This window comes from Carcharodon carcharias, chromosome 5, assembly GCF_017639515.1.
Source record: "Carcharodon carcharias isolate sCarCar2 chromosome 5, sCarCar2.pri, whole genome shotgun sequence".
Classification (NCBI taxonomy): domain Eukaryota; kingdom Metazoa; phylum Chordata; class Chondrichthyes; order Lamniformes; family Lamnidae; genus Carcharodon; species Carcharodon carcharias.
In genome coordinates this window covers 150,409,362-150,431,886 of record NC_054471.1, presented here as the reverse complement: position 1 = coordinate 150,431,886, position 22,525 = coordinate 150,409,362, and the positions used below count along the sequence as shown (strand labels likewise).

At 39.6% G+C, this 22,525-nt stretch overlaps 1 protein-coding gene across 2 annotated transcripts in view; it reads left to right on the top strand.

The window, feature by feature from the left end:
* Positions 1 to 203: 203 nt before the first annotated feature.
* pnisr (PNN-interacting serine/arginine-rich protein) overlaps positions 204 to 22,525 on the top strand; it is a 36,380-nt gene continuing 14,058 nt past the window's right edge. Inside the window, exons 1-7 of one of the 2 annotated variants that reach the window (XR_005942951.1) lie at positions 204 to 455; positions 11,041 to 11,219; positions 12,552 to 12,737; positions 14,514 to 14,746; positions 17,233 to 17,374; positions 20,708 to 20,898; positions 21,472 to 21,609. Coding sequence is in view for 1 of the 2 variants with exons in the window: in XM_041187178.1 (XP_041043112.1) it covers positions 11,132 to 11,219; positions 12,552 to 12,737; positions 14,514 to 14,746; positions 17,233 to 17,374; positions 20,708 to 20,898; positions 21,472 to 21,609 (978 nt within the window). In the remaining variant the exon portion in view is untranslated. The remainder of the gene's footprint in view (positions 456 to 11,040; positions 11,220 to 12,551; positions 12,738 to 14,513; positions 14,747 to 17,232; positions 17,375 to 20,707; positions 20,899 to 21,471; positions 21,610 to 22,525) is intronic. The other variant, XM_041187178.1, reaches the window with a different exon arrangement.

Sequence of the window (22,525 nt, the reverse complement as noted above, 5' to 3'; positions counted from 1 at the left end):
GAAGCCAGAGAGTTGAGATTATGCGTGAATTTGTAAAGCAATGTATTTCGTCGGGATACAGTTGTATGTTTTGTTAGCTGCGTTTGCCGCCTGAGCCCCTCCCCCATCACCCCGGCTCCTGTTTGTTCCCCCCGGGGATAGGGGGAGGAGAGTTCGGGACTATCGCGAGATGAGCTGGTTCGAGTAGAAGGCGCTCGCACTGTGCATTCTAACGGCGCCGCGAGCGTTCGAGTGACGGTGGCCGGATAGGGACAGTGTCGTCCGCCCCGCTCCTGCCAGCAACGCCGCAACCTTCAACCTCTCCGAGCCGGACTGGACCGGGTGGGCCAGCTGGCCGGGAGGGAGGGGTGGTGGTGGTGGTGGTGCCTGCTCTTTGTTTCCGGGTCAGGGGTGACGGCGCCATATTGTTGGGCTCGGAGCGAGCGAGCGGGAGGCCGAGCGGGCGGCAGCGGGAGGTGAGTGAAAAGAATCCAATTGAGCCGGGGGGTGCCGCCGAAGCCTCCGAGCTCGGACTGCGGCCCCTCGGGCTCCGCGGCAGAAGGCCCCGAGCTTCCACGCCGGGTGAATATGGCGTCTGAATCCGCGGGGGAGGTGGGGCCTCGCCTGCTCCCTCCGGGGGAGGTGGGGAAATGGTGCCCGGAGGTGACCCAGACCGACGGGGATCGGGTACTCGGTATCGGTCGGTTGCAATGATTTTAAATCTTGGGAGACTTTGGGGAGGTGGTGGCCGGGCCGTACTGGGGAATCCGGGCGGTGTCGAGCTGGAGCTTGGCTCGGCCTTCGCCCAGGGCAGAAATCAGAAACGCGGCTCCTGCTTAAACATATCTCCCTCCCCCCGGGAAGAGCCTGTTGTAAAAATGTTCTTTTTACAGATAAATCCGCCCCTTTTATCCATGGTGTCGATTTTAGGATTACTCTTGGGAATATGATCCCGCTTTGTGATATTACATCGGGAATCGAGTTTATTAAATGCAATTCCGTTATTTTTATCTGTTGAAAGAAATACCTAAACGTCGCCATTTATTCCAGAAGTGCATCGTGTTTGACGAGAAAATGATCGTTTTAATAAATGGGGCGATTGTTGGGAAATTGTGAATTGTTGAAACATTTATTTTTGAAAAAGGATCCCGTCTCTAGATAGATCTGTTTGGTAATCGTACATACCGATTCTGCTGGCTGCAAATGTATTTTACCGCATTTAAAATTATTAAAATATATCACATTTGATTTTTGCATCTTAATGTGTGGCCTTTTTTGGTCAGCTCAAGTGTCTGATTTGTGGAAAACCATCACCTTGGGTGTCTCCTATATCCAGTTTCTAAAAGTGTACGTGGAGGTTGTTTTTTCCCCAAGTGTGGTCTATAAGGTTGCTAAAACAGGCTTATTTCATACGGCTGCTAATAAATTGCTTTTGCAAGGAATCTGGCCAATAGATTCACACCCTCATATCTCAGTTCATAGATTTTACCTTGCACATTATGCACGTCCTTCGAAAATCCCCTAGTGGAAGACCACTGAGCGAAACCTTAGCAAATGCAGCTACTTCTATAACCGTAAGTTGAGCAAGTGTCCAAGTTTAAATACCCTCAAGTATAAGGCAGGACTCCTGTTGGAGTTTCAGCAGCAGTTTACCTGCACTGCTCTTGTATATTTGACTGTTCAGAATCACCTGTCTGTAAAAGTGTTGACTTGCAGGGCTATTTAGAGCTGTTTGGAAAGAATTCAAGGCTCTAGTGATGGGTTTAAACTTCCAAACCTCATTAATAATCTTGGCAGCTATGCCTGGCTCTGCCATTTGCTTAAGGGTTCACCAAACACAGGTCATTGTTGCAATTCTATGTCACTTTGGGGTCATCTTAACTTGCAAGACTCTGCCACTCTAGTTCCCTGTTTACCACAAATCCATTTTGTGCCCTGGGTGCTCCACATGGGACAAAGAAGGCCCTTATACAATATGTCACAGCTTTAAACTTAATTGGAGTTTTGTTTTTGAAGAAAAAAAGCACTATAGCTTTTGCACCAATCTCAGCTTATTCATATGGCATCTACAAGAGTTTTCAGGAGCTAATGTGAATCAACAATTGCAATACATATCTCTTCTGTTTCCCTATGAATACCCTTTGAGATCCATTCTTGAGCTGTGCAACACCTTTGGAGTCACCCAGCATTATATCTCAAATCAGTATCAGCAGGAAAAAAGTGACTGAACCCCACCCAACTCAACGCCATCCAATACATCATTGAGGACATTAAATCTATAATATAAATCATATGTTTATAAACTCGAAAGTTTGTTTTGCTATTAATAACTTGAATGTAAGCAAGATCTACAACAACAGTGCACTCATCCTGGGACCCATTTGGATGTAGATTGAGTCCTGTTGCTCAAATGAAGTGGCTGCCACCCGAGTAATGTTTATTGGTTCCCTTGCAGCAAATACATTTAAAATTGAATATAAGATGCAAAGTGCTTAAATTTGTATATGTGCCTCCTTTCATTCACTTCATTTTGCTGCCTTTTAAGCTGCTTCTGCAGGTTAAGGCAGGGTGTGGGGTAATATATTAGAAGGTTTTTTTTGAATGGGGTGATTCTTCCACATGGTAGTGACCCATTGCCTAAGTGTGAAATAAGAGGAATAACATCCAATCTTTATAGTGAGTCATAGATTCAGAGTTTAGCTATAATGTTTAACAAAAATTCAAACTATATGGCGTTCACTAAAGATGCTCATGCTTAACATTGAGAGATATTTAATGCAGCCTCTACTTGATATTTGTACACACACAAGTAGTTTCCATCAACTTCACTTTGCCTTTGATTAGACTACACCATTATGTGCAGTTTTGAACAGTATATTGCCTTTTGATTCTTAGTTTGTTATTTGAAAGGTTTCTCTGTACTCACAAGAAGGAATCCGCTTTAGTCCCAAAGAGCTTTAGATTCCCTTCACTACATTTTATCATGAAGTATTTTTTGTTCTCTATTAGGCAACTTTTGCAATAAAGTAGGAACTGAAATTTGAAAATAAAATATGGTTCCAAAATTATTCAAAACTTGTTAAAATTGAGATGTAATCTCTGTGGGGATTCCCTTTGACACTGGAACACGTCTCTTGATTTTATGATATCATTTGAGTAACTGTGAAATGTAAATGCAGCTTAGAGTTATTAAAGACCTCCTATTCGAGATACTGACCAGATGGTGATACTTGTGCTTAAAACTTCTGTTGCTGGAAAACATTATTGAATCTGGTTGTAATAAATGGATTAATACAGCTCAAATTGACTTGTTCTCCTAAATGAAATTTTAGCTGGTAGAGGATTCCACAATTTTTTTCAACTTTTTATCTTTAAAAAGTTAAAACAGAAAAAGTTGAAAAGATAGGCCAATTAGTATCACTTGCTGGTTTGGGTTTGTTTTCCTTCACAAATGGAAACTTCAAACACTAATAGGATTTTTTTTAAAAAGGAAAAAAATATTTTTAAACACATGAGAACGAATGGCCCATGATGTTACAAATCATCTCGCTCAAGTAACAAACATACTTTTGGAGGTAAATGTCATCAAAGAAACAAATTTGTGAATAACTAAGACAGAGAAACTTGTGGAAAATATGAGAAAATTGGAGGGATGGAAAATCTAGAAAACTTGGGGGCCAGGTTTGAAATCAGTCTCTTGCATTCTCTTCCTGGCCACTTAGCAACTCATCCCACACCACTAGCAACCTTTGCTGTTTTTGTAAAAAGGGAGCTTATGAAGCTCTGAAATTACTGAAGTTGCTCTTCAAACAAAGAGGTTGCAGCTTGTGAAGGAAAAAGATGAGACATTCTTGAAACTTGAACTTTGGAGTTGAAGCTAAGAATAGATCACATGGAATGGAAGAGTTAGCTAAATTGTGGGTCACAAAACTTCAGCTTTGTGCATCATTTCCTTCATAGTAATGTGGTGGATGGGCCTGTCATTCTCTGCAGGTGTAGGGAAATGGATTAGTGTTTTTTGTTGGGAGTGAGATGTTTTTTTCAGTATACTGAGCTGGTGGAAAAGGAGAAAACTTGCCTTCCAAGTCACTTTATTTTTGGAGCTGTTGGGTCCAACTATACTCTACCAGCACCTTCAAACCTGATACCCAGATTTTCTAATTTTTGCATTTCTCATTTTCTTATATTTTCCTTGGGCCTCTCACTTATCCTAATCCTATCCTAATATATCACCATTTGTTTCTTATAATGCTTTATTTCTTTAATACTTCTATTACATAACATAAATTATTTGTTAAACCAACCCGTTGATACTTGTTTTTGCATCCCCCCTGCCCCCCATCCCTTTTTTCTGATCATGATGGGCCCATTTCTTTCCATTGCCGAACAAAGGCACAGACAAACATTCTGCTATCACTATTTGTGTGATAACACACACAGTGCTTTTACCACAATGTCCAGGTGTTAATTGATCTGTGTGCTTTAGCTTTTGTATTAGATTTGTAGCACTTTATTTTTTGAATTCCTAAATCCACGCTTGTGATGGGGTAAGATCAAAGGCCGAGTATTTTGCAGCCTGTGTGATTATAAAGAATTTGGGCCGTGATGCTATTTTGTTCCCCACTCTGCTATTGGTGACTTCTGCCTTTATTCCATGCTACAGGTGTTCTTAAAACTGCTGTATGCTGAAGATTCATTCTTAGCCCACAGCAGAATTTTCTGTTTCCAGCACTCAAATGTTATGAATTTTTGCATGTTGTTTTGAATATTAAGAGTGGTCAGGTAATGGAAACACTGACAACTATTGCCTACAACAAGGTTAAGTCAGTGGGAAACTAAGTGGCAGTTGGAGTATAATGTGGGGAAGTGTGGTGTACTTACTTGGGTAATGAGAATAGAAAAGCAGAATTTTTTTTAAAAGACATGACACTTTTACATGTTGATATTCAGAGACTTGGGTGTATTTGTGTAACAACACATAGTGCTTTTATACAATGTCCAGGAATGTGGAGATTATGGAGATGGAGAGAGGTGAGGCCAGGGATTTGAAAACAAGGATGAGAATCCTAAAATCAAGATGTTGCTTGACCAAGACTCAGTGTAGATCAGTGAGCACAGGGGCTGGTAGGTGAACAGGATTCGGTGTGAGTTAAGACAGTGGCAGCTGAGCATTAGATGGCCATAAACTGGCAGAGGGTAGAAGGTGGGAGGTCGGAGAGGAGTGCAATAGAATAGACAAGTTTAGAGGTAGAGGAGGCATGAATAAGTACTCCAGCAACAGATGAGCTGACAAGGGAAAATATGAGCAATGTTACAGAGGTAGAAATATGTGGTGTTAGTGGTGGCACAAATATGTGATCAGAAACTCATCTTGGGGCCAAATATGATATGGAGGTTGCGAACAGTCCGGTTTAGTCTCAGACTGTTGGCAGAGGAGGGATGAGGGAATGGAGTTTGGAGCAGGAACTGAAAACTGTAGTTTCTCTCTTGGAAACTTTTGCACATTCGGTACTGGGTGTCAGGTGAGCAACAGTCGAGAAAGGTGGTGGCGAGGTAGAGCAAGTAACACAAAGTTAACATACAGGTACAGCAAGTAATTAGGAAGGAAAATGGCCTGCTGTGGTTTATTGCAAGGCAACTGGAATACAAGAATACAGGGTTTTGGTGAGGCCACACCTGGAGTATTTTGTGCAGTTTTGGTCTCCATGTCTAATGAAGAATAACTTCTTTGGAAGTAGTATAGAGAAGATCCGTTAGATTGGTTCTTGCAATGAGAGGGTTGTCCTATGATAGGTCCAATTTGCTCAACCTATATTCTCTGGAGTTTAGAGAATGAGATGATCTCAGTGAAACCTACAAGATTGTGAAGAGGCTTGACAGAGTAGACGCTGAGAGGTTGTTTCTCTTGACTGGGGAATTCTGTAATATGGGACCAACAGTGGCATGGGGGAGGGGGTGGCGTGCTGGTATTGTCACTGGACTGGTAATCCAGAGACCTAGGGTAATGCTCTGGGGATCGGGGTTCAAATCCCATTACAGCAGATGGAATTCAATTGCATTCAATAAATATCTGGAATTATAAGTCTAATGATGACCATGAAACCATTGCCAAGTGTCGTAAAACCCATCTAGTTCACTAATGTCCCTTAGGGAAGGAAATCTGCTGTCCTCACCTGGCCTGGCCTACATGCCATGTGACTCCAGACCCACAGCAATGTGGTTGATTTTTTAAATTTGTCCTCTGAACAAGGGCAATTAGGGATGGGCAATATGTGCTGGCCTAGCCACCGACGCCCATATCCCACAAACGAATAAAAAAAACCCGTCAAAGTACTTGGGTGATCATTTAGTACTGAGATGAGAATTTCTTTCACTGAGGGTTTTGAATCTTTGGAATTCTTTACCCCAGAGGGTGTGGATGCTCCATTGTTGAGCATATTTAAGGTTGGAATAGATAGATTTTTAATCTCTCAGAAAATCAACAGATATGGGCGAGATGGAGTTGAGCAGAAGATGACCCATGATGGTATTGAGTGGCAGAACAGACTGAAGGGGCTGTGTATGGACTCCTACATCTTATGTTCTAATGAAACTAGAACTCTAAAATATTTTCCATAAATATTAATCCTGCCTTGATTGTACAGGTAAATCTTGTACTTGCATATACTGCCCCTCCTGTCCTGAGGATGTCCTAAAGTACTATAGCCAATCAGTTGCTTTTGAAATGCAGGAACTGTTGCATCAGAACTATGTTTTAGAATGAAACCATATTCTACCCAAAAAGGGGAGACTAAATATGTATTTGTAGTAGAGTTTTGTGAAAGCATTGTAAGCTTAATGTAGATATTGTAGTTTTCCTTCAAGGAAAACATGTTTACAACAGATTCATATTCGATCTTGCACGCAAGGGTACATAGGGAGTAAGTATGGCCATATTTCTTGCAATTCCGAAAAAATAAATCTTGGAATGCGAATCAATCATTTGATTGTTTTAAAACTGTTCTCCCTGGAGATTGTGTATAATTTAAAGCATGAAACTTTTGCCAGTTTATTGAAAGTTGTGTAGTTGCTTCCTGTTCCCCAGAGGAAAGTTCATTATAACCTCCAGTATATCACATCCTTATAACCTCCATTACAAATTTTTCAATCATAAGAATGGTGCTGATTTGTGCTTTTTGTGACGACAGGTATGAAATCACTGACTACAATCCCTAAACTACCACTAAAACACCAATAATAAAAATGGAATTTGATTTATTCAGCCAAATTAAAGCTGTGCCCTCATAACGTGCTGAGTAACAAAAGAGGTAAATAACAACTAACTGCTAGAAACCATGTGCAATCTACCTCACTGGAGACACAAACCCACCTGCATATTTCTTCTCTTCTGCATGATTAAATGGAGCTAAATTGCAGAGAGCATCCTTCTGATCTTTAACTCTGGTCTGGTGCCTTTGTGGACAACCATGGGATGGGAAAAGTTGAATTCTCTTTTTTTCAATATAGATTTCAGATTCCAGGATTATTTTGGTGATCATATTCTATAATCATCCCATTTCTCTGTGGAAAAACACATATTAGTGGTTTTGTCTCCAGTTCTTCATCTTGGCCAATTCCTACCCCAGAAATTTGCAATTCCGTTCTCAACCAGGTATTGAAGAGTTAATTGGCACAGCGTCACTGTTTTGCCTAGAATCTAATACCATAATCCACTACTTTATTCAAAAAAGTTCCTAATTCTTTGCCTTCCTTTTGATTTGCCCATTTTAAACATTTATCCCCAAGATCTGAATTCATAAGGCAAAGCAGCCTTTTTAAATCTACATCACCTTCTGCCTCTGTAAATTGGAGACCTGAATAATGTCCTCCCTCCCTTTTTTTTATATTTCATTCATGGGATGTGGGCTTTGCTGGCTGGGCCAGCATTTATTGCCCATTTCAGTAGTGGCATTATAATTTAGAGCCCAGTACCTAGCAAACATCTTGTCGTACTTTTCTGAATCCCCTCCAATACACCGACCATTATGCAGGTTGGTATCCACGATTGAATGTAGTATTCCAAATGTAGCTTCAGCGGTTACTCATTAAGATCACTTTTGCATTTACATCAAATTCCCAAAATGTATCCTAGTATTTAATCAGTTTGAATAAAGTCTTAATTGTGTTGAAGTTTTGTGAGTTTTCAAATTGCACCATAGAAAAATGGCATCACCATTTTTGATAATATGAAAGAAACAGTTGGGCTTTGAAGTAGGGACCATCCTGTCCTCTTGGACTCCACCAGCCAATCTCTGCCCCAGAATCATTTCGCCCCAGAGTGTTTGTTTGGTCACAATGCCTTGCCATGCACAATCTAACTGTGGGTAATTGCACTGATCTCTTGTCTTTGGTTGAAACTTGGCTTATGGTGGTTAAACCTCACCATCCATTGTAACCTCCTTGCCAACCCCAACCTAACCTACAATATTGCCAAACTACCATAAGATGTCAGTGTATAAGTTGACCTTTGAAGCCTTGAAAAATCCATCCAAAAACAGAGGTCAGCTTATACACCGAGTATAAAAGTGAACTGCTGGTGTCGGTGGTTGCCATTTTGAAATGTCACTGGCATCCAAAGCAAAAAATGGGCTTGCCTTAAACACTTGTGCATCTTCAACACAGCCCTTATTGCTTGCTTCATCGCTTGCACTCGACTATAAGGTACCGGTAAGTAAAACATGCATTGGTGAGGTGAAAAATTGAGGCAGACTACTAATAGCATGTCGTGGCTGAAAAGGGGGATTGGCTTATACGCCAAGTATATCTTGTGGAGGGAGTAGAAATGGGACCACCTTATACATCATAATTGACATTACACCTCATTCTCTTTCCCCAACTCATGTCACTTTCCCATCCTGCAGGCATCTCACTCTTTCATCTTGACTCCTTTTAAAATCCTTATTTATTGTCCTCCCCTTCCCATCAGCCAAGTTTCTCCTTGAGGTATCTTACATCAACTTCTGCAGGGAGCAAGTCCTTGACCTCAATACTTTCAGCCTCAATTTCTGCTCCCTTTACCTTCTTTGAAATTCCCTAACCTTTCCCTAAACTCTTCCCTATATTTGTCTTTGCCATGGCATTTCTAGTCCATGGTCTCAGACATTGAGGCCATCTCCAGCCACCCCATTGTATCCCGTACCATCCACTTGTCTACCCCAAGTTGCTTACAACTGCACTTCGAAGTTCCCAATTGCCTAGCCTTAAAAATATCTGCTGGACAGCTGGGTTTGGCATACACCATCAGATCTGTCTGGATTATGTCACATTTTACAAGGTCCCTGCTAAAGCCACTGCACTCTTATCATCCTGAAGGGCAAAGAGAACAACTTTTCCACTATCAGTCACTTCCTTAAACCGCTTCCCACTGCTCTCTAACAATTACTGCAAGAAGCTTATGGATTTTTCTCACCACGTACATTCAGTTGCTTCCTTGCAAAATAATTGGAAAGCCCAGTCTCTCATTTTTCTTCCATCTCCTCTCCTGCCACTAAGTTTATCTCATCAGAACTGATGAAGGGTCATATACTTGAAATGCTTACTCTGTTTCTCTCTTCACAGATGCTGGCTGACCTGCTGAGTATTTCCAGCATTTTCTGCTTCTATTTTATCTCTACGAAATTCCCTATTTGAATTGTTTAAGTTTCCACCTCTCCCATAACATTAATATGAGCCTAACCAAAGTCAGGGCATTGTCTGTGGCCCTGATGCATTTTCACTCCTTGTTCTTGATCTCTTTACCTGTTGACATAGTTGATCACTCCATTCTCCAGTACTTCACAGCTAAGTGATGTGCCTTCACTTACTTTCAGCCTTCTGCCTAACTGTCATTGCCAGATAATCTCTAACAATTTGTTTCTCCATTTAACCATGCATATACTTCAAGAGCTCAAGAGTATATCCTTGACCCCACCTCTTTTTATCTGCATGCAGCCCTTGGTGAAATCATCAACAAACATGGGGGTAGCTCACATGTATGCGCTGTTGAAACCCAACTCTTAATTCTCCACCACCTCTCTTGACCTCTCCATTGCTTATTCAACATGTAGTCTTAGATGAATCTCAAATGCCTGCAGCTAAATGTTAGGGTGACTGAAGCCACTGCCTTTAACCCCAACACAAATGAGTACTCCTGTCATTATCTCCATCCTTGTTCTCAGCAAATATCTTTGAACCAGACTGTTTGTAACCTCAGCGCCTAATTTGACACTGAGCCAAATTCTGACCCTATGCCTATATACCTTTCAATACAAAGACTATCTGCTTCCACCTGGTGAATTTCTCCAACTTCCTCCATTCCACCACCATATTGCTGAAACCTTTGTTGGTGCCTTTGTCAACTTCAAACTTGACTCTTGGCCTACCTTCCACCTTCAGCCTCTAAACTCAAAACACAGCAGCTCATATCATATCCCAATGGCTCCTCATCTCTGTTGTCACTAACCAACATTGGCTTCCAGTTCCCCAAAACCATAAGTTTTAAATTCTCACCCCACCTCCCCTTTTTAAAATATCCCCATAACCTAGCACTTCCTATCTTTGTAACCTTTTCCAATGCTGCAACACCCTCACCTCTCAAGTCCTTTGTTTTCAGCCTTTTTTTGCATTCCTTCACCCCATCATGGCAGCTGTGTCTTCAGTGCCTTAGGCTATAGAATTCCTTCCCTGTCCCCTCAATCTGTCCACCTCCCTATTTTCCTTTAAAATGACTTGACCACGTTTTTGATCATCACTTCAAATGTCTCCTCTTTTGGTTTGATGTGCATTGTTTTCTCAAGTACTCTGAAGTTTTTTTTTTGGATATTTTCCACATTAAAGCGTCATAGAATACAAGTTATTGTTGAAATTGATGGTCACAGTGAGTTGTCTTCACAATTGTTTTATGAAGGTGTTAAAATAAACCTTTACTGCTGCTGAACAATACTTCATTTGTTATTTTAACCCCTTGTCAGTGTGTTAAAATCCCCTTTAGCAGTTTAGTCATTGAAAACACAAAAGCACTAATTGTACCTATTTATATTGCAGGTTACACTGTTATGCAGTTGCTCATTTGTTGAGACATTGTGGAAAAAATATTTTGAACATTTGTTCAACATTTGCAGTTCAGTAGTTGATAATGTGGGATCAAGGTGGTCAACCTTGGCAGCAGTGGCCTTTAAGCCAACAACAGTGGATGCAGTCATTTCAGCAGCAGCAAGATCCAAGTAAGTTTCCATAAATTAGCCTAATATTTATTTTTTACAAATTGGATATTATTTAAATGATTAGATATTAACTGAAGTAGCATTGCCAAAAACAAATACATTTTAAGCATACTTTAAAGTCCTGCCACTATCATAATTTGTCACCTGTCACTAGGCAGTGCTTCAGGATACTTTATTGAAATCCTAGTGACAACATTAAGAAAATCCCAATCTTAAACATTCCTTGTGAAGTTAAAGTGCATATTGCTTAGCAAATGTGATAAATATTGATTTAAAGAATAAAATTCATTCATGGTTTGTGGGCACTGCTGGACCTAATTGTCCTTGAGAAAGTAGTGTTGAGCCATCGCTTTGAATGCAGCCGAGTGGTTTATTAGGCCAGTTTGGTCCGTTAACTACTGGTAGTCCGCAAGCTGGCCCAGAATGCCACAACCAAGGCCATGTGAGAGAATTGGCCAGAAACCTCATCTTCATCACTCGCACAACCAGACAGCCTCCCATGTGTGTAGCACAAGTTGTCATAACCTTGAGCAACATCAGTGTATTTTTATAAGCAAGATTTATATTACTGCTGATTGATTATTACACAAGTGAGGTAATATCAGTTACGCAGAAGAAGGTTATTGTGGTTTTTATAGCACTGTTTCAAACATGTTATTTTGTAGTAATGTTTCTAATATGAACATTTCTATACTTTCATATATGGCATGAATTAATTTATATCTAATGAGATGCACAGCACAAATTTATTACATGTAGCAGTGAAAAATGAGTGAAATGTTTCCATAAGTTCCCATTGATTCTGAGTTTTTCTTTGCAATGGCAAGGGAAAGCAGGTGGGCTAGGGCAGCCGGTAGGGTGGTTTACGGGGTCTTTTGCCCTGCCTTAGTGGTCCGCAGATGAAAAAGTTTCAGAACACTGTACTAGGCTGTTTCAGATGGCAGTTAAGAATCAACCATATTGCTATGAATCTGGAGTCAGACGTAGGCCAGATAAGGTAAGGACAGCAGATTTTCTTCCCTAAAGGACACTAGTGAACCAGATGGGTTTTTGAGAGTTTGGTAGTTACATAGCTGGCCACCATTTCTGAGACTAGCTTCTTATTCCTGATTTATTTAATTTCACCAGCTACCATTGTAGGATTTGAACTGGTATCTCGCGATCATTTAGTCCAGACATCTGGATTTCTAGTCCAGTAACATAACCACTATGTCACCATAACCATGAATTGTGATGTTACATGAAAAATGACAGCAAGTTCTGCATGCCAATGTAACATTACACATGTGACAGATGTATTGAATTGTATTTGGATTGAAAACTCTTTTTCAGGTCAAATTGACTGGGCAGCGTTAGCACAGGCATGGATTGCACAAAGAGAGGCCTCCGAGGAATCTGTAACAGCACAACAGCCAATCATAATACCCAATGGGCAGACAGTACATAACATTGAAAATAGTCAAGACAATCATGGAAATTTTCCAGGAGATCCTAATTTCAACAGGATGTGGGAACCGGGTTTGTATTTATCATTTTGCATAGATATTTTTGTTTACTTGGGAGTCAATTGGATATATAATTGCAAATAGGGGCATTTGAATAACTTTCTTGTTCATTGATGATTATGAAAAAAATAATAATTTCTTCCTATGTTGTCACATGGTTTAGCTTGATGTAATGTACCACCAATAAGAAATTTCAGTGCTTTATTAATGCATCAAATTAGATTCTGCCCCTATAAATCAAAACATAGAATATGGAATGAGAATAAGCATATTGAGCTTAAGCCATTTCTTTCCACAGACCATTCACTGTCTGTCCTTTCTTGGCTTTAAACCATTTATAATCCTGGGAAGATTCTGCGGGTTTTTGTTTTTTTCCCCAGGGAAAGAATGGGAGCAACTCAAATGCATTGAATCCTATCTTTTCCATTATTTATCTAAATATCTACCATCTATGATATACTTTTCTTGTCCCAGCAGGCCAGAAGCCTGATGTGTCATACATTATTCCATTATTGTACTTACAAACCTCAATCCAGTTCCTACATAGATGTTTATCCAGATTTTTTTTTAAAAGATGGATTCGGAACCTCTATGAAAAACATTGTGGTCATATCCAAGGGCTGTGAGAAATGGGCAGAAAATGGTGGCAAAAAACCTGGGTGTTTTTCCTTGTTTCTTGTGAAGAAATGGGCAAGTTATTGTGGATAATACATGGGTATTTTTTAGCAAATTTGTATTGTTTTATTGTAAATTAAATATCTTTTAAGATTATTTAGTTAAGTTTAACATTTTCTTTACCCCCCTTCCCCCACTCAATTTCTTGGTGAGATTAACATTTTTTATTCCCCACTACCAGTTCTTCCTTCCCTTAAAATATAAGCTTTGCTCAGTGGTAACACTGCAGCTGGTATTCTATGCTTCACCCCCTCCTTTCCCAGTTTACATCAGCACTTCTCTCTCTCTCCTTTTCCCCCCACCATTCCAAGTCAAGCTGGCAGTACTTCCTCTCCCGCCCCAATTCATGGAACCAGTTTTCCTGCTTGCTGAGCAATACCTTGTAAGATCTACTAGCACCCACTTCCTACACTTCCAGGGTTACAATAACTTTCTTCCATCATGCTGTTTCACTGTAATTAGTTATCCTAAAAAATATTTTATTTACACCTGGCTCATCCCAGCTCTGGAGTTGTGTGGTCCTGAGTGCTATAAATATTAGCCTCAAGAGTTGAGTTTACATTTTCTTTTCAGTCAGCCTTCTGCCCTTGCCCAGCCATCATACGTAGTTCCCAGTTGTGAGAAGTTTTAAGTCTTTAAATATTATCACTGTCACTGCCTGCCTCCAGGTTTCTAGCCAAGAGACAGGAATAATATAGATCCCCTGGTTTTATCATTGACCATCAAAGGGCCTGTTTACATTCCCCAAGGCAGAGGTTTAAAAGTTACATTGTTCCCAGGTTATGGCCAGGAACACAAGGAGAGGCACGTTATACCAGCTATAAGCTCAGCATTCCATGGTTAGTAAAAATATGCAGAAGATAGAAAAAAATAATAAATTCCCAAAATTGCTTTTTTAAAAAAATCAATTTTAAAATCTGAAATTAACATTGTAACAAAATCTGTAAAGTGCTTGACTTAGAGGAGTGTACTGGGGAGCAATAAATATTAATATTTGCAAATCAGCATCCAGATAGAAATTCAAAGTAACCTATGGCCACACGTTCAACATTTTTAAGTCCATCTTTTGAAGATTTTGAAAATTGTGCTGAATTTCAATTTGTATGTTTACTAGACTGGGGAATGCAACACCATAGACCACCTCCCCCACCACCAGACCAGCAGCAGTGGATACCAACCCCAGCCCCCATGGACATAGTCCCTCCATCAGAGGACAGTAGCCAGGACAGTGGTGAGTTTGCACCAGACTCTAGACGTATGTTCAATCAAGTCAATAACAACAATTTTGGAGGAGCACCAGAAAACTTTGGAATGGGATCTGTGCCGGTCAGCCAGTTTGATTATCAGGTAAATTTGTTTAATGCAGTTTCGTTTTTGGTGTCTATTTTGTAAGCACTTCTATTGCAGCTGCAATCAAGCTGCATTATATTGGAGAGAGCATTAAAAATCACAAAGTTTAATTTTTTTCATGAGTATATTTAGCTTCACAGTTAGGCACATCACTCTAAAACAATGAAGAGCCTCATCCGCTGCATGGTGTATTTGATTCCCAGCTCACTATGCGCTTTGGGGTTTTTCCTTTTTTTCTGTAAAAGTGGAAGGTGACTGGGTAGTACATTATGCTAACATTAGCCATTAAGGTAAATGTGTCTCAGAACTAGAATTAAGGTGGTAACCTAGGTGTCTTCAAGCTTAAGTTGAGTTCTTTGAATATTAATCAGGATACAGAAGCTTGGTTCTATGTGCAAATTACATTATTGGTCCTTTTAAAGAGCAATAAATATATTGTTTGTAGATTCTAAACCATACCAATCAGATGGAAATCAATTTTGATGATTTTAGTTGCCAGCAAATATTAAAGTATTTGTAGAATGAATTGGATGGTAAATGGCCAAAGCATGAAGAGGCTTTTGCCATTGAAGAGTTCAAAACATGCTTTTAGAGCATCAAGTCCTGAGGAACAGCTGACTTACTAATAGGAAGGAATGCAGACATCTATCTGCAATCAGAGAGCACAGATTTAAGATAAGTGATGAAAAGGCCAGAGGGGAAAACATGATTTTTTTCAACATATTATCTGGAATGCACTGTTTAAAAGGATGGTACAAGCAGATATAATAATGATGTCAAGAGGGAATTGGGTATATACTTGAAAAGAAGAAATTTGCATGGCTATGGGGAATGGGACTAATAGCTCTTCAAAGAGCTAACATAGTTGGCTGAATAGCCTTTGATGTGCATTCTATATATGACAGCAGATTGTTTACGGAGCATTTTTAAGATAGTTCATCCACGCACCCCCCCCCTCCCTCCCAAACAAAATCTGACATTGAGCCACGTAAGGAAATATTAGGACAGATGAACCAAAGTTTGGGTAGGTTTTAAGGAGCGTCTTAAAGGAGAAGAGAGGGGCTGAGAGCTTTTGGGAGGGAATTCTGGAATTTAGCACCTAGGCAGCTAAAGGCACAGCCACCAGTGGTGGAACATTAAAATTGGGGATATGCACGAGGCCACAATTGGAAGAGTGCAGAGATCCCAAAGGATTGTAGGACTGGAGGAAATTACAAAGATAGGGAGGGACAAGGCCATGAAGGGATTTGAAAACATGGATGCAAATTTTAAAGTTTAGTTACTGGGCCAGGAGCCAATGTTGGTCATGTGAGCACATAGGTGAACAGAATTTTGTATAAGTTAGAGTATGGAATTTTGGATGAGCTCAAGTTTATTTAGGGTGGAAGATGGGAGACTAGCAACTAGGGCATTGGAATAATGAAGTTTGGAAATAACAAAGGCACAGATGAGGATTTCAACAGCAGATGAACTGAGACAAGGGTGGAATTGGGCAATGTTACTGAGGCAGAAGTAAGCAGTCTTTATGATAAGGATAATATATGTGGTCAGAAGCTCCTTTCAAGATCAAATACAACATCAGGTTACTTGTTAGTCTTGTTTTGCCTTAGGCCAAGGAATGGTGTTGGTGACTAGAGAATGAAGTTTGTGGTGGGGACCCAGGACAATGGTTTCTGTCTTCCCAATATTTGGAAGACATTTCTGCTCATATAGTGTTGGATATCAGACAAGTGATATGATGGGAGTGTTGAAGGGTTGAGAAAGGTGCTGGTAAGGTAGAGCTGAGTGACATCAGGGTACACTACACGAGGAATCTCACTTTGTGTAGCATACTGTTATTGAGCTTTCTTGATTGGCAGCTCTTTATTCTGAGGCTCTTTCATCCAGGCTATACACTGCAGACATATTTTAGCTTTAGGTTCAGTTACTAGAATTCACATTAGGATTGGTCAACTTAGAAGTCATCTATGTACAATATTGTATTGAAATTCTGCAAAAGTTTGTTTCATCCACAGTCTTAATATACGTTTATAAAAGCACATCTTAATCTTTGGCTGATTTTGTTATTTTTTAACTTTAATGGCCTCAAGTTCCACAGGCGTTCTCGTGCCATAAGTTCAACAGGTGTCTACTGGCATTAGTCCGGCAGCAAGTACATTAGGTCCCAGCCTTGCAGCCAGCTTTCCAGATGGCCTTTTTCGGAAGCAGGATTTGAACAGCAAATCAGAATTCCAATGTCTAAGCTTTTCCAATTGTTAAGACCAGATGTACTGCTGAAACATTGGTGGTGGTGGGGCCCATCTGGGTATTCAGGCCAGGATTGAGGTTTGGACACCAAACAGTCCACACTTTTTTTGCAGGGACATTCTCAACCCATCACACTTTGGTTGGGTTAGCTGTGTAAGAAAGTTGGTATATTCACTGAGAAATTGAGATGCATGAATAATCTCATGAAACAAGTACGTAATATTTTACACTTACAGCATGGAGCAGCTTTTGGCCCTCCTGGAGGATTTCATCCACCTTATTGGCAACCTGGGCCACCACCTAATCGTAGAGACAGGCCCTCTTACAGAGACCGCCCACGCTCACCCATATCAGTAAAACAAGACCCTCCTGCACTCGGTGAGTTTTGTTTTCTGCCAGTTTGAACCTTTGTATGAAGCATTTGTCTCTTTTTTTTATTTAAGTAGGGGTAATTTAGTAATTCATTTTTGTTACTATTGAAATTAACTAATCATATTTGCAGTTTCTACAAAGCTTCCTTTGACTATATTGTAATCTTGTTACAAGCATTCATACATGATTAGAGGAAACTACAAAACATCGGGAATGTGGGATACTGGTGCTGATTTGTTTTTGGTCTCTGATTTTGCAGCATGATGGATTGTGGGGATTGTAGTCTTTTACCTTTTTGATCATTTAACAGGCAGTGTTCTCCCCCGAAAAGCTTCATGAATCAAGCCTCAGGCTTTTCTAATGGACTTTTCTAAGAGACTCCAAAGGCTTTCAACACGAAACATTATTAGGGATATTGCAATCACAAACAACATTTACTGCTTAGTAATTTTAATCTTTTTGTGTGTTTAATGTTACAAATCTCATTAGCAGTATTAAGTTGATCAGCATAGTGAGACACTAGCATACCGATCAAAAACACTCCATTGGCTCCTCTTCTGCTCCTTGTTATTGGTAGCTGTTCTCTCACTGCCCACCTTCTGTAGCTTTGGAACTTCATGGTTGGTAATGTATGTTCTTGAAACCTCTTCACACTTGGAAGGTTTGAACCAGTTAACTGCAAGTGTAGCACAACTCGCTTAACAAGTGACCTGAAAAAACACACTCCCCTCCAGGATTGTTCTAAAGTCTCCAGGAATTGAGATTAATTTTCTTTCTACTGCTGCAAGCAACCCAGGTGGAAAAAAATCGGGGGCATTTAAGAAAAATTGTCAGCTTCCATTTTCTTTCAACATTTCTGTTGATTAGTTATAAAAATATTAGATTTGGTGGGGTGTGGGTAAAGCTGTTAGACTGGTCAGGGTTGGAAGCAGGAGGTCTTGTGATGAAAATGTCCATGAATATGTCCAACCTGTTTTATATAGAATCTATAGCACAGAAACACTGTTTGGTCAAACTGGTCTTTGTGCTTATATACCGTACCAGCCTTCTCCACCTCTAACTGCCTCTTGCTACTCCCATGTGTCACTATTCCCTACTCTTATATGCACCAAGTCTCAAATACATCACTTTTAGTATGCTTCAACTAGTTCATGTTGCAGTGAGTTCCACGTTCTTGTGATTCTCTATGTAAAGAAGATTCTGTATATAAAGACATTTCCCCTAATTTCATTTATTTGATCTTTTGGTGGCTATCCTATATTTAAGCTCTTCAACCCTTTCTGGACTAGTTTACAAGTCGAAATTGCTCCTCCAAATTCACCCTATCAAACCCTTTTCTAACTTAAAAGACATTTATCAAGCTACTCTTATTCTTTCTCTTTTCAAGGAGAAAAGACCCAACTCGCTTCACGCCTGAGTGCATCTTCTCACTTATTATCTGCCTATATATCCCCTCCTAACAGCTGTCTTAAAATAGTTTATATTTATAATATATATATTGCTGAAAAAGACATACTGTTAAAGCATTTCATCTTGCACTCGTCAGGACTGACACAAAAATGCCGAATTTCAGAGGGAACAACAATTTATATTGCACGAGAAAAGTGATGCTGATTCATTGGCAAGTTGGCTCTGATTGGTTGAGATGTTGCAATGGCAAATACGTCAGGGTGCTTTGCCCACCGTACTCTTGTTTGTTCAAAAATGGTGCAATGTCTGGACATATTACTTTTGCCTGCAGAGGACAGGGCCCTGCATATAAATATACGTAGCTTGTAGCAGGACTGAGTGAGCTACATTGCGAGCCAGATTGATGATCTTAAATTGGTTGCTGGTGTAATTCTTTGCACGTCCTGGATTGTTCACAAATGCTGTCCAATTGTAGAATCATCACATCTAACGTTAGACATTGTTCTGAGTGATGTTCTAAACCACTGCATAGTAGCAGCATGAAATAGCTAGCTTCACCTATTGTTCAAATTTTTTAGATACTTTACTCTTGCAGGGTAATTTGAAGTGGACTGGGCACTTTTCATGTCCATAAGTGGCAAGTGTATTCCACTAACAGGATGCTGCCGTCAAGCCAAAAAGATGTTCTGCCTACCACCCAAATGAGTAATGTTTATGAATTTCAGTGCCAGTGCAATGCCAGATATGTAGGCCATACGTCCCAATGACTGGCAGATCATATCAAACAACACATCCCTTTAGCTGTTCACAATAGGCAGAATATTGACCATATTCAACCAATCTGTGTTTACGTTCATTAGACATTACATTGCAATTCCACGATTGGTTTGCATTTGCTGAACAATCCTAATCTGCTAAGAATTACACTAATAACCAATTTAAGATTATCACTTGGGCTTACTTATACCTGCTAGAAGCTACAAATATTCATATGCAGAGTCCTGTTCTCTACAGGCAGACACTGCACCTTTTTTGAATAAACAAAAGCATGGGGGACAAGAGCTCTCTGCATTCACCATGGCAACATCTTGACCAATCAGAGCCAAGTTGCCAACCAATCAGCATTCCTTTTCTCATGCAGTATAAATTGTTGTTCCCTTTAAAATTTGTCAATCTTACATCTGTCCTGATAAGTGCAAGTCGAAAGCTTCGACAGCATGTCTTTCTTTCACCAATACTCAAGTTCTGCACTACCAAGCAACTATAATATATACTACAAGTCAAGTATTGCACATTTTAAATATAATGACCATTGACATTTTTTCATTCTCTCCCATCTTCCCAAAACATACACAACCTCGAGAGCATTTTAATCTGTAGTATTTACACACCCCAAACAAGCTATACTTCTGACTCCTGGGTGAGACTAGTATTCGTTCTGCATTTCATGTAGCTTTGTGCTGTGAATTTGCACACAGTAAACTGAGTTGGGAGTACCCTAAACTAACTTAATTTAGGCCCTTAAAGATGGTAACAACGATGCTGTTTCATCCACAAACAGTTTATTAGCTGCCAAGATAGAAATTAGTAATCGACTTCCCAGATTTCAGCCATCCCTGCTCTTTAATTCGTAGCTATGAAACAAAATAGTGTTTATTGTTGTAGTGTTCCTTCAGTTGCTCTCACTTACTGTGGGGAAATAACTAAACTACGTATTACACTTCTTCCATACAGCAATCTCAATGGCATTGAATTACTGTTTATGATATTGCAATTAAAATCAGCTTAATATGATAGACTTCTCAGTGCAAGTTTGCTATTGCTGAATGCTGATAATGTTATTATTAAAATAGACAGTGGAATGCAATAAAGTTATTAACCTTTAAAGGCATTAATCAGAGCACTGAGATTGCATAATTGATGTTGCAGATGCTGTGAAACGTAGAACCTTGCCAGCCTGGATTCGTGAGGGACTGGAGAAGATGGAGCGGGAAAAGCAAAAAAAGCTTGAGAAAGAAAGGTTAGAAAAAGAGCGAGCTCAATCATCAAAACGCAAAAAAGATCCAGAAGAGGTTCCTGAAGAAACTGATGGACCACGATTGCCTCACAAAAGCAAATTTGTAAGTGCGTGCACAGCGGCATATCTCAAGGTGCAGTAACTGATGTGCTCTTAGCCATGTTTTTCATTTGAGACTGTTTACAGGTTTTCAGAAAAATCTGTCCAATAAGATTGACTACTACTAACATTGCTAGTGATTTACAGTTCTGTGTGTAAAATATGCATGGCAAAAGGGATGATGGCTTAGCAGCTAATGTGCTTTTTTGCAGCTTGACATTTTTATCCTTTCCAGAAGAACTTAAACCAGATACCGTTGTTTGTAGAACATACTGATATATTTTTTTGAGTATTCAGCTGTTTATGTAGTCTGGTAGTTACATTTAGGGAAATTGAGATGTGTGTACTTGTGTTTGTTCAGTTAATAATATATTACACTAAGCACAAAGAACATGCTTGTTTTGAACCTGTTGGTTTTCATGTTCAGCTGCCTGATTTGGTGAGTACGTATTTAGAGAATATACCTCTGGAAGGGATTGTGATTTTTTAAAAATTGAACAAAGTAGTTAGTTGGATTTTTGTTGAACTCTGCTTTGAAATTTGGCGCTTGATATTATTCTGGTTTGTGGTGTTTTAGGACAGTGATGATGAAGATGAGGAATATGAAACCACTGAAACAAAAATTAGCGACAAACCAAGTAGGAGCCCCTCACCAGTTGCTCAGGAAGAACAGAGCGAACCAGAAATGACTGAAGAAGAAAAAGAATTTCAGATGGCATGTCAATCTGTTGACCTTGTTGCACTTTGGGTTTGAAATTAAAACTTTCAATTAGGAAATAAAATTAATTAGAAATATATGAATTGTGTATTTGCAAAATTCTGGCAAGTATTAAGGAACATTGCAAGTACAAAGAACTCTAATTTGAATTTGAGGCTTATGCAAATGTAGTTTTAAATAAATTGATTTTGTTGACCAAGGAAAGATAACTTCGACACAATTAAGGAATGGATGCATTACCATGCAAAAGCTGTAAATTCTTCAAATGCTACTGATATTTCACATGCAAATACCTGCATCAATTGTTAGACTTTCTGCAATATCAGTCATGCTTTTCCTGTCATTGCTATTGCATTTCTTTTGATTTTACTTGCCTCTGATCAAGTCCTCAAAATAGGTGACACTATTGCCTACTTATCTTTAATATCCAATGTAAGTGGCAGTGTGAGCAGCCATTCTTGATATCTCTCTTCATAACTGTTATTTCTGATCCCTGGTATCACACTAGTGAAGCTATGCTGCGCCTTTTTCATTTTTATATCCTTCCTGTGATGGGATGCCCAAAACTGTCCACAGTACTCCAGCTATTGTCTTTCTGTGGCCTTATACAAGATTAACATTACCTCCTTGCTTTTCCATGCCTCAAGATACAAATTCAAAGATTTAATTTCACTTCTTGTGGCTTTGTCTATTTGTGCTGCTCTCTTAATATTTTGTGCATCCAATTGTGCATTTCTAAGCTCTTTTTGTAACTTCTGTATTTAAATTGGTTCTAGCTTTCGTGGTTAGTTCCCTATTCATCTATAGGTGTTTACAGCACAGGCAGCTTTTGGTCCATTATGTCTATGCCTTCAAAGTCTATTAAATCATTAAACTTTCTCTACCCCTGTAAAATAGTCTCAGTAATCTTGCA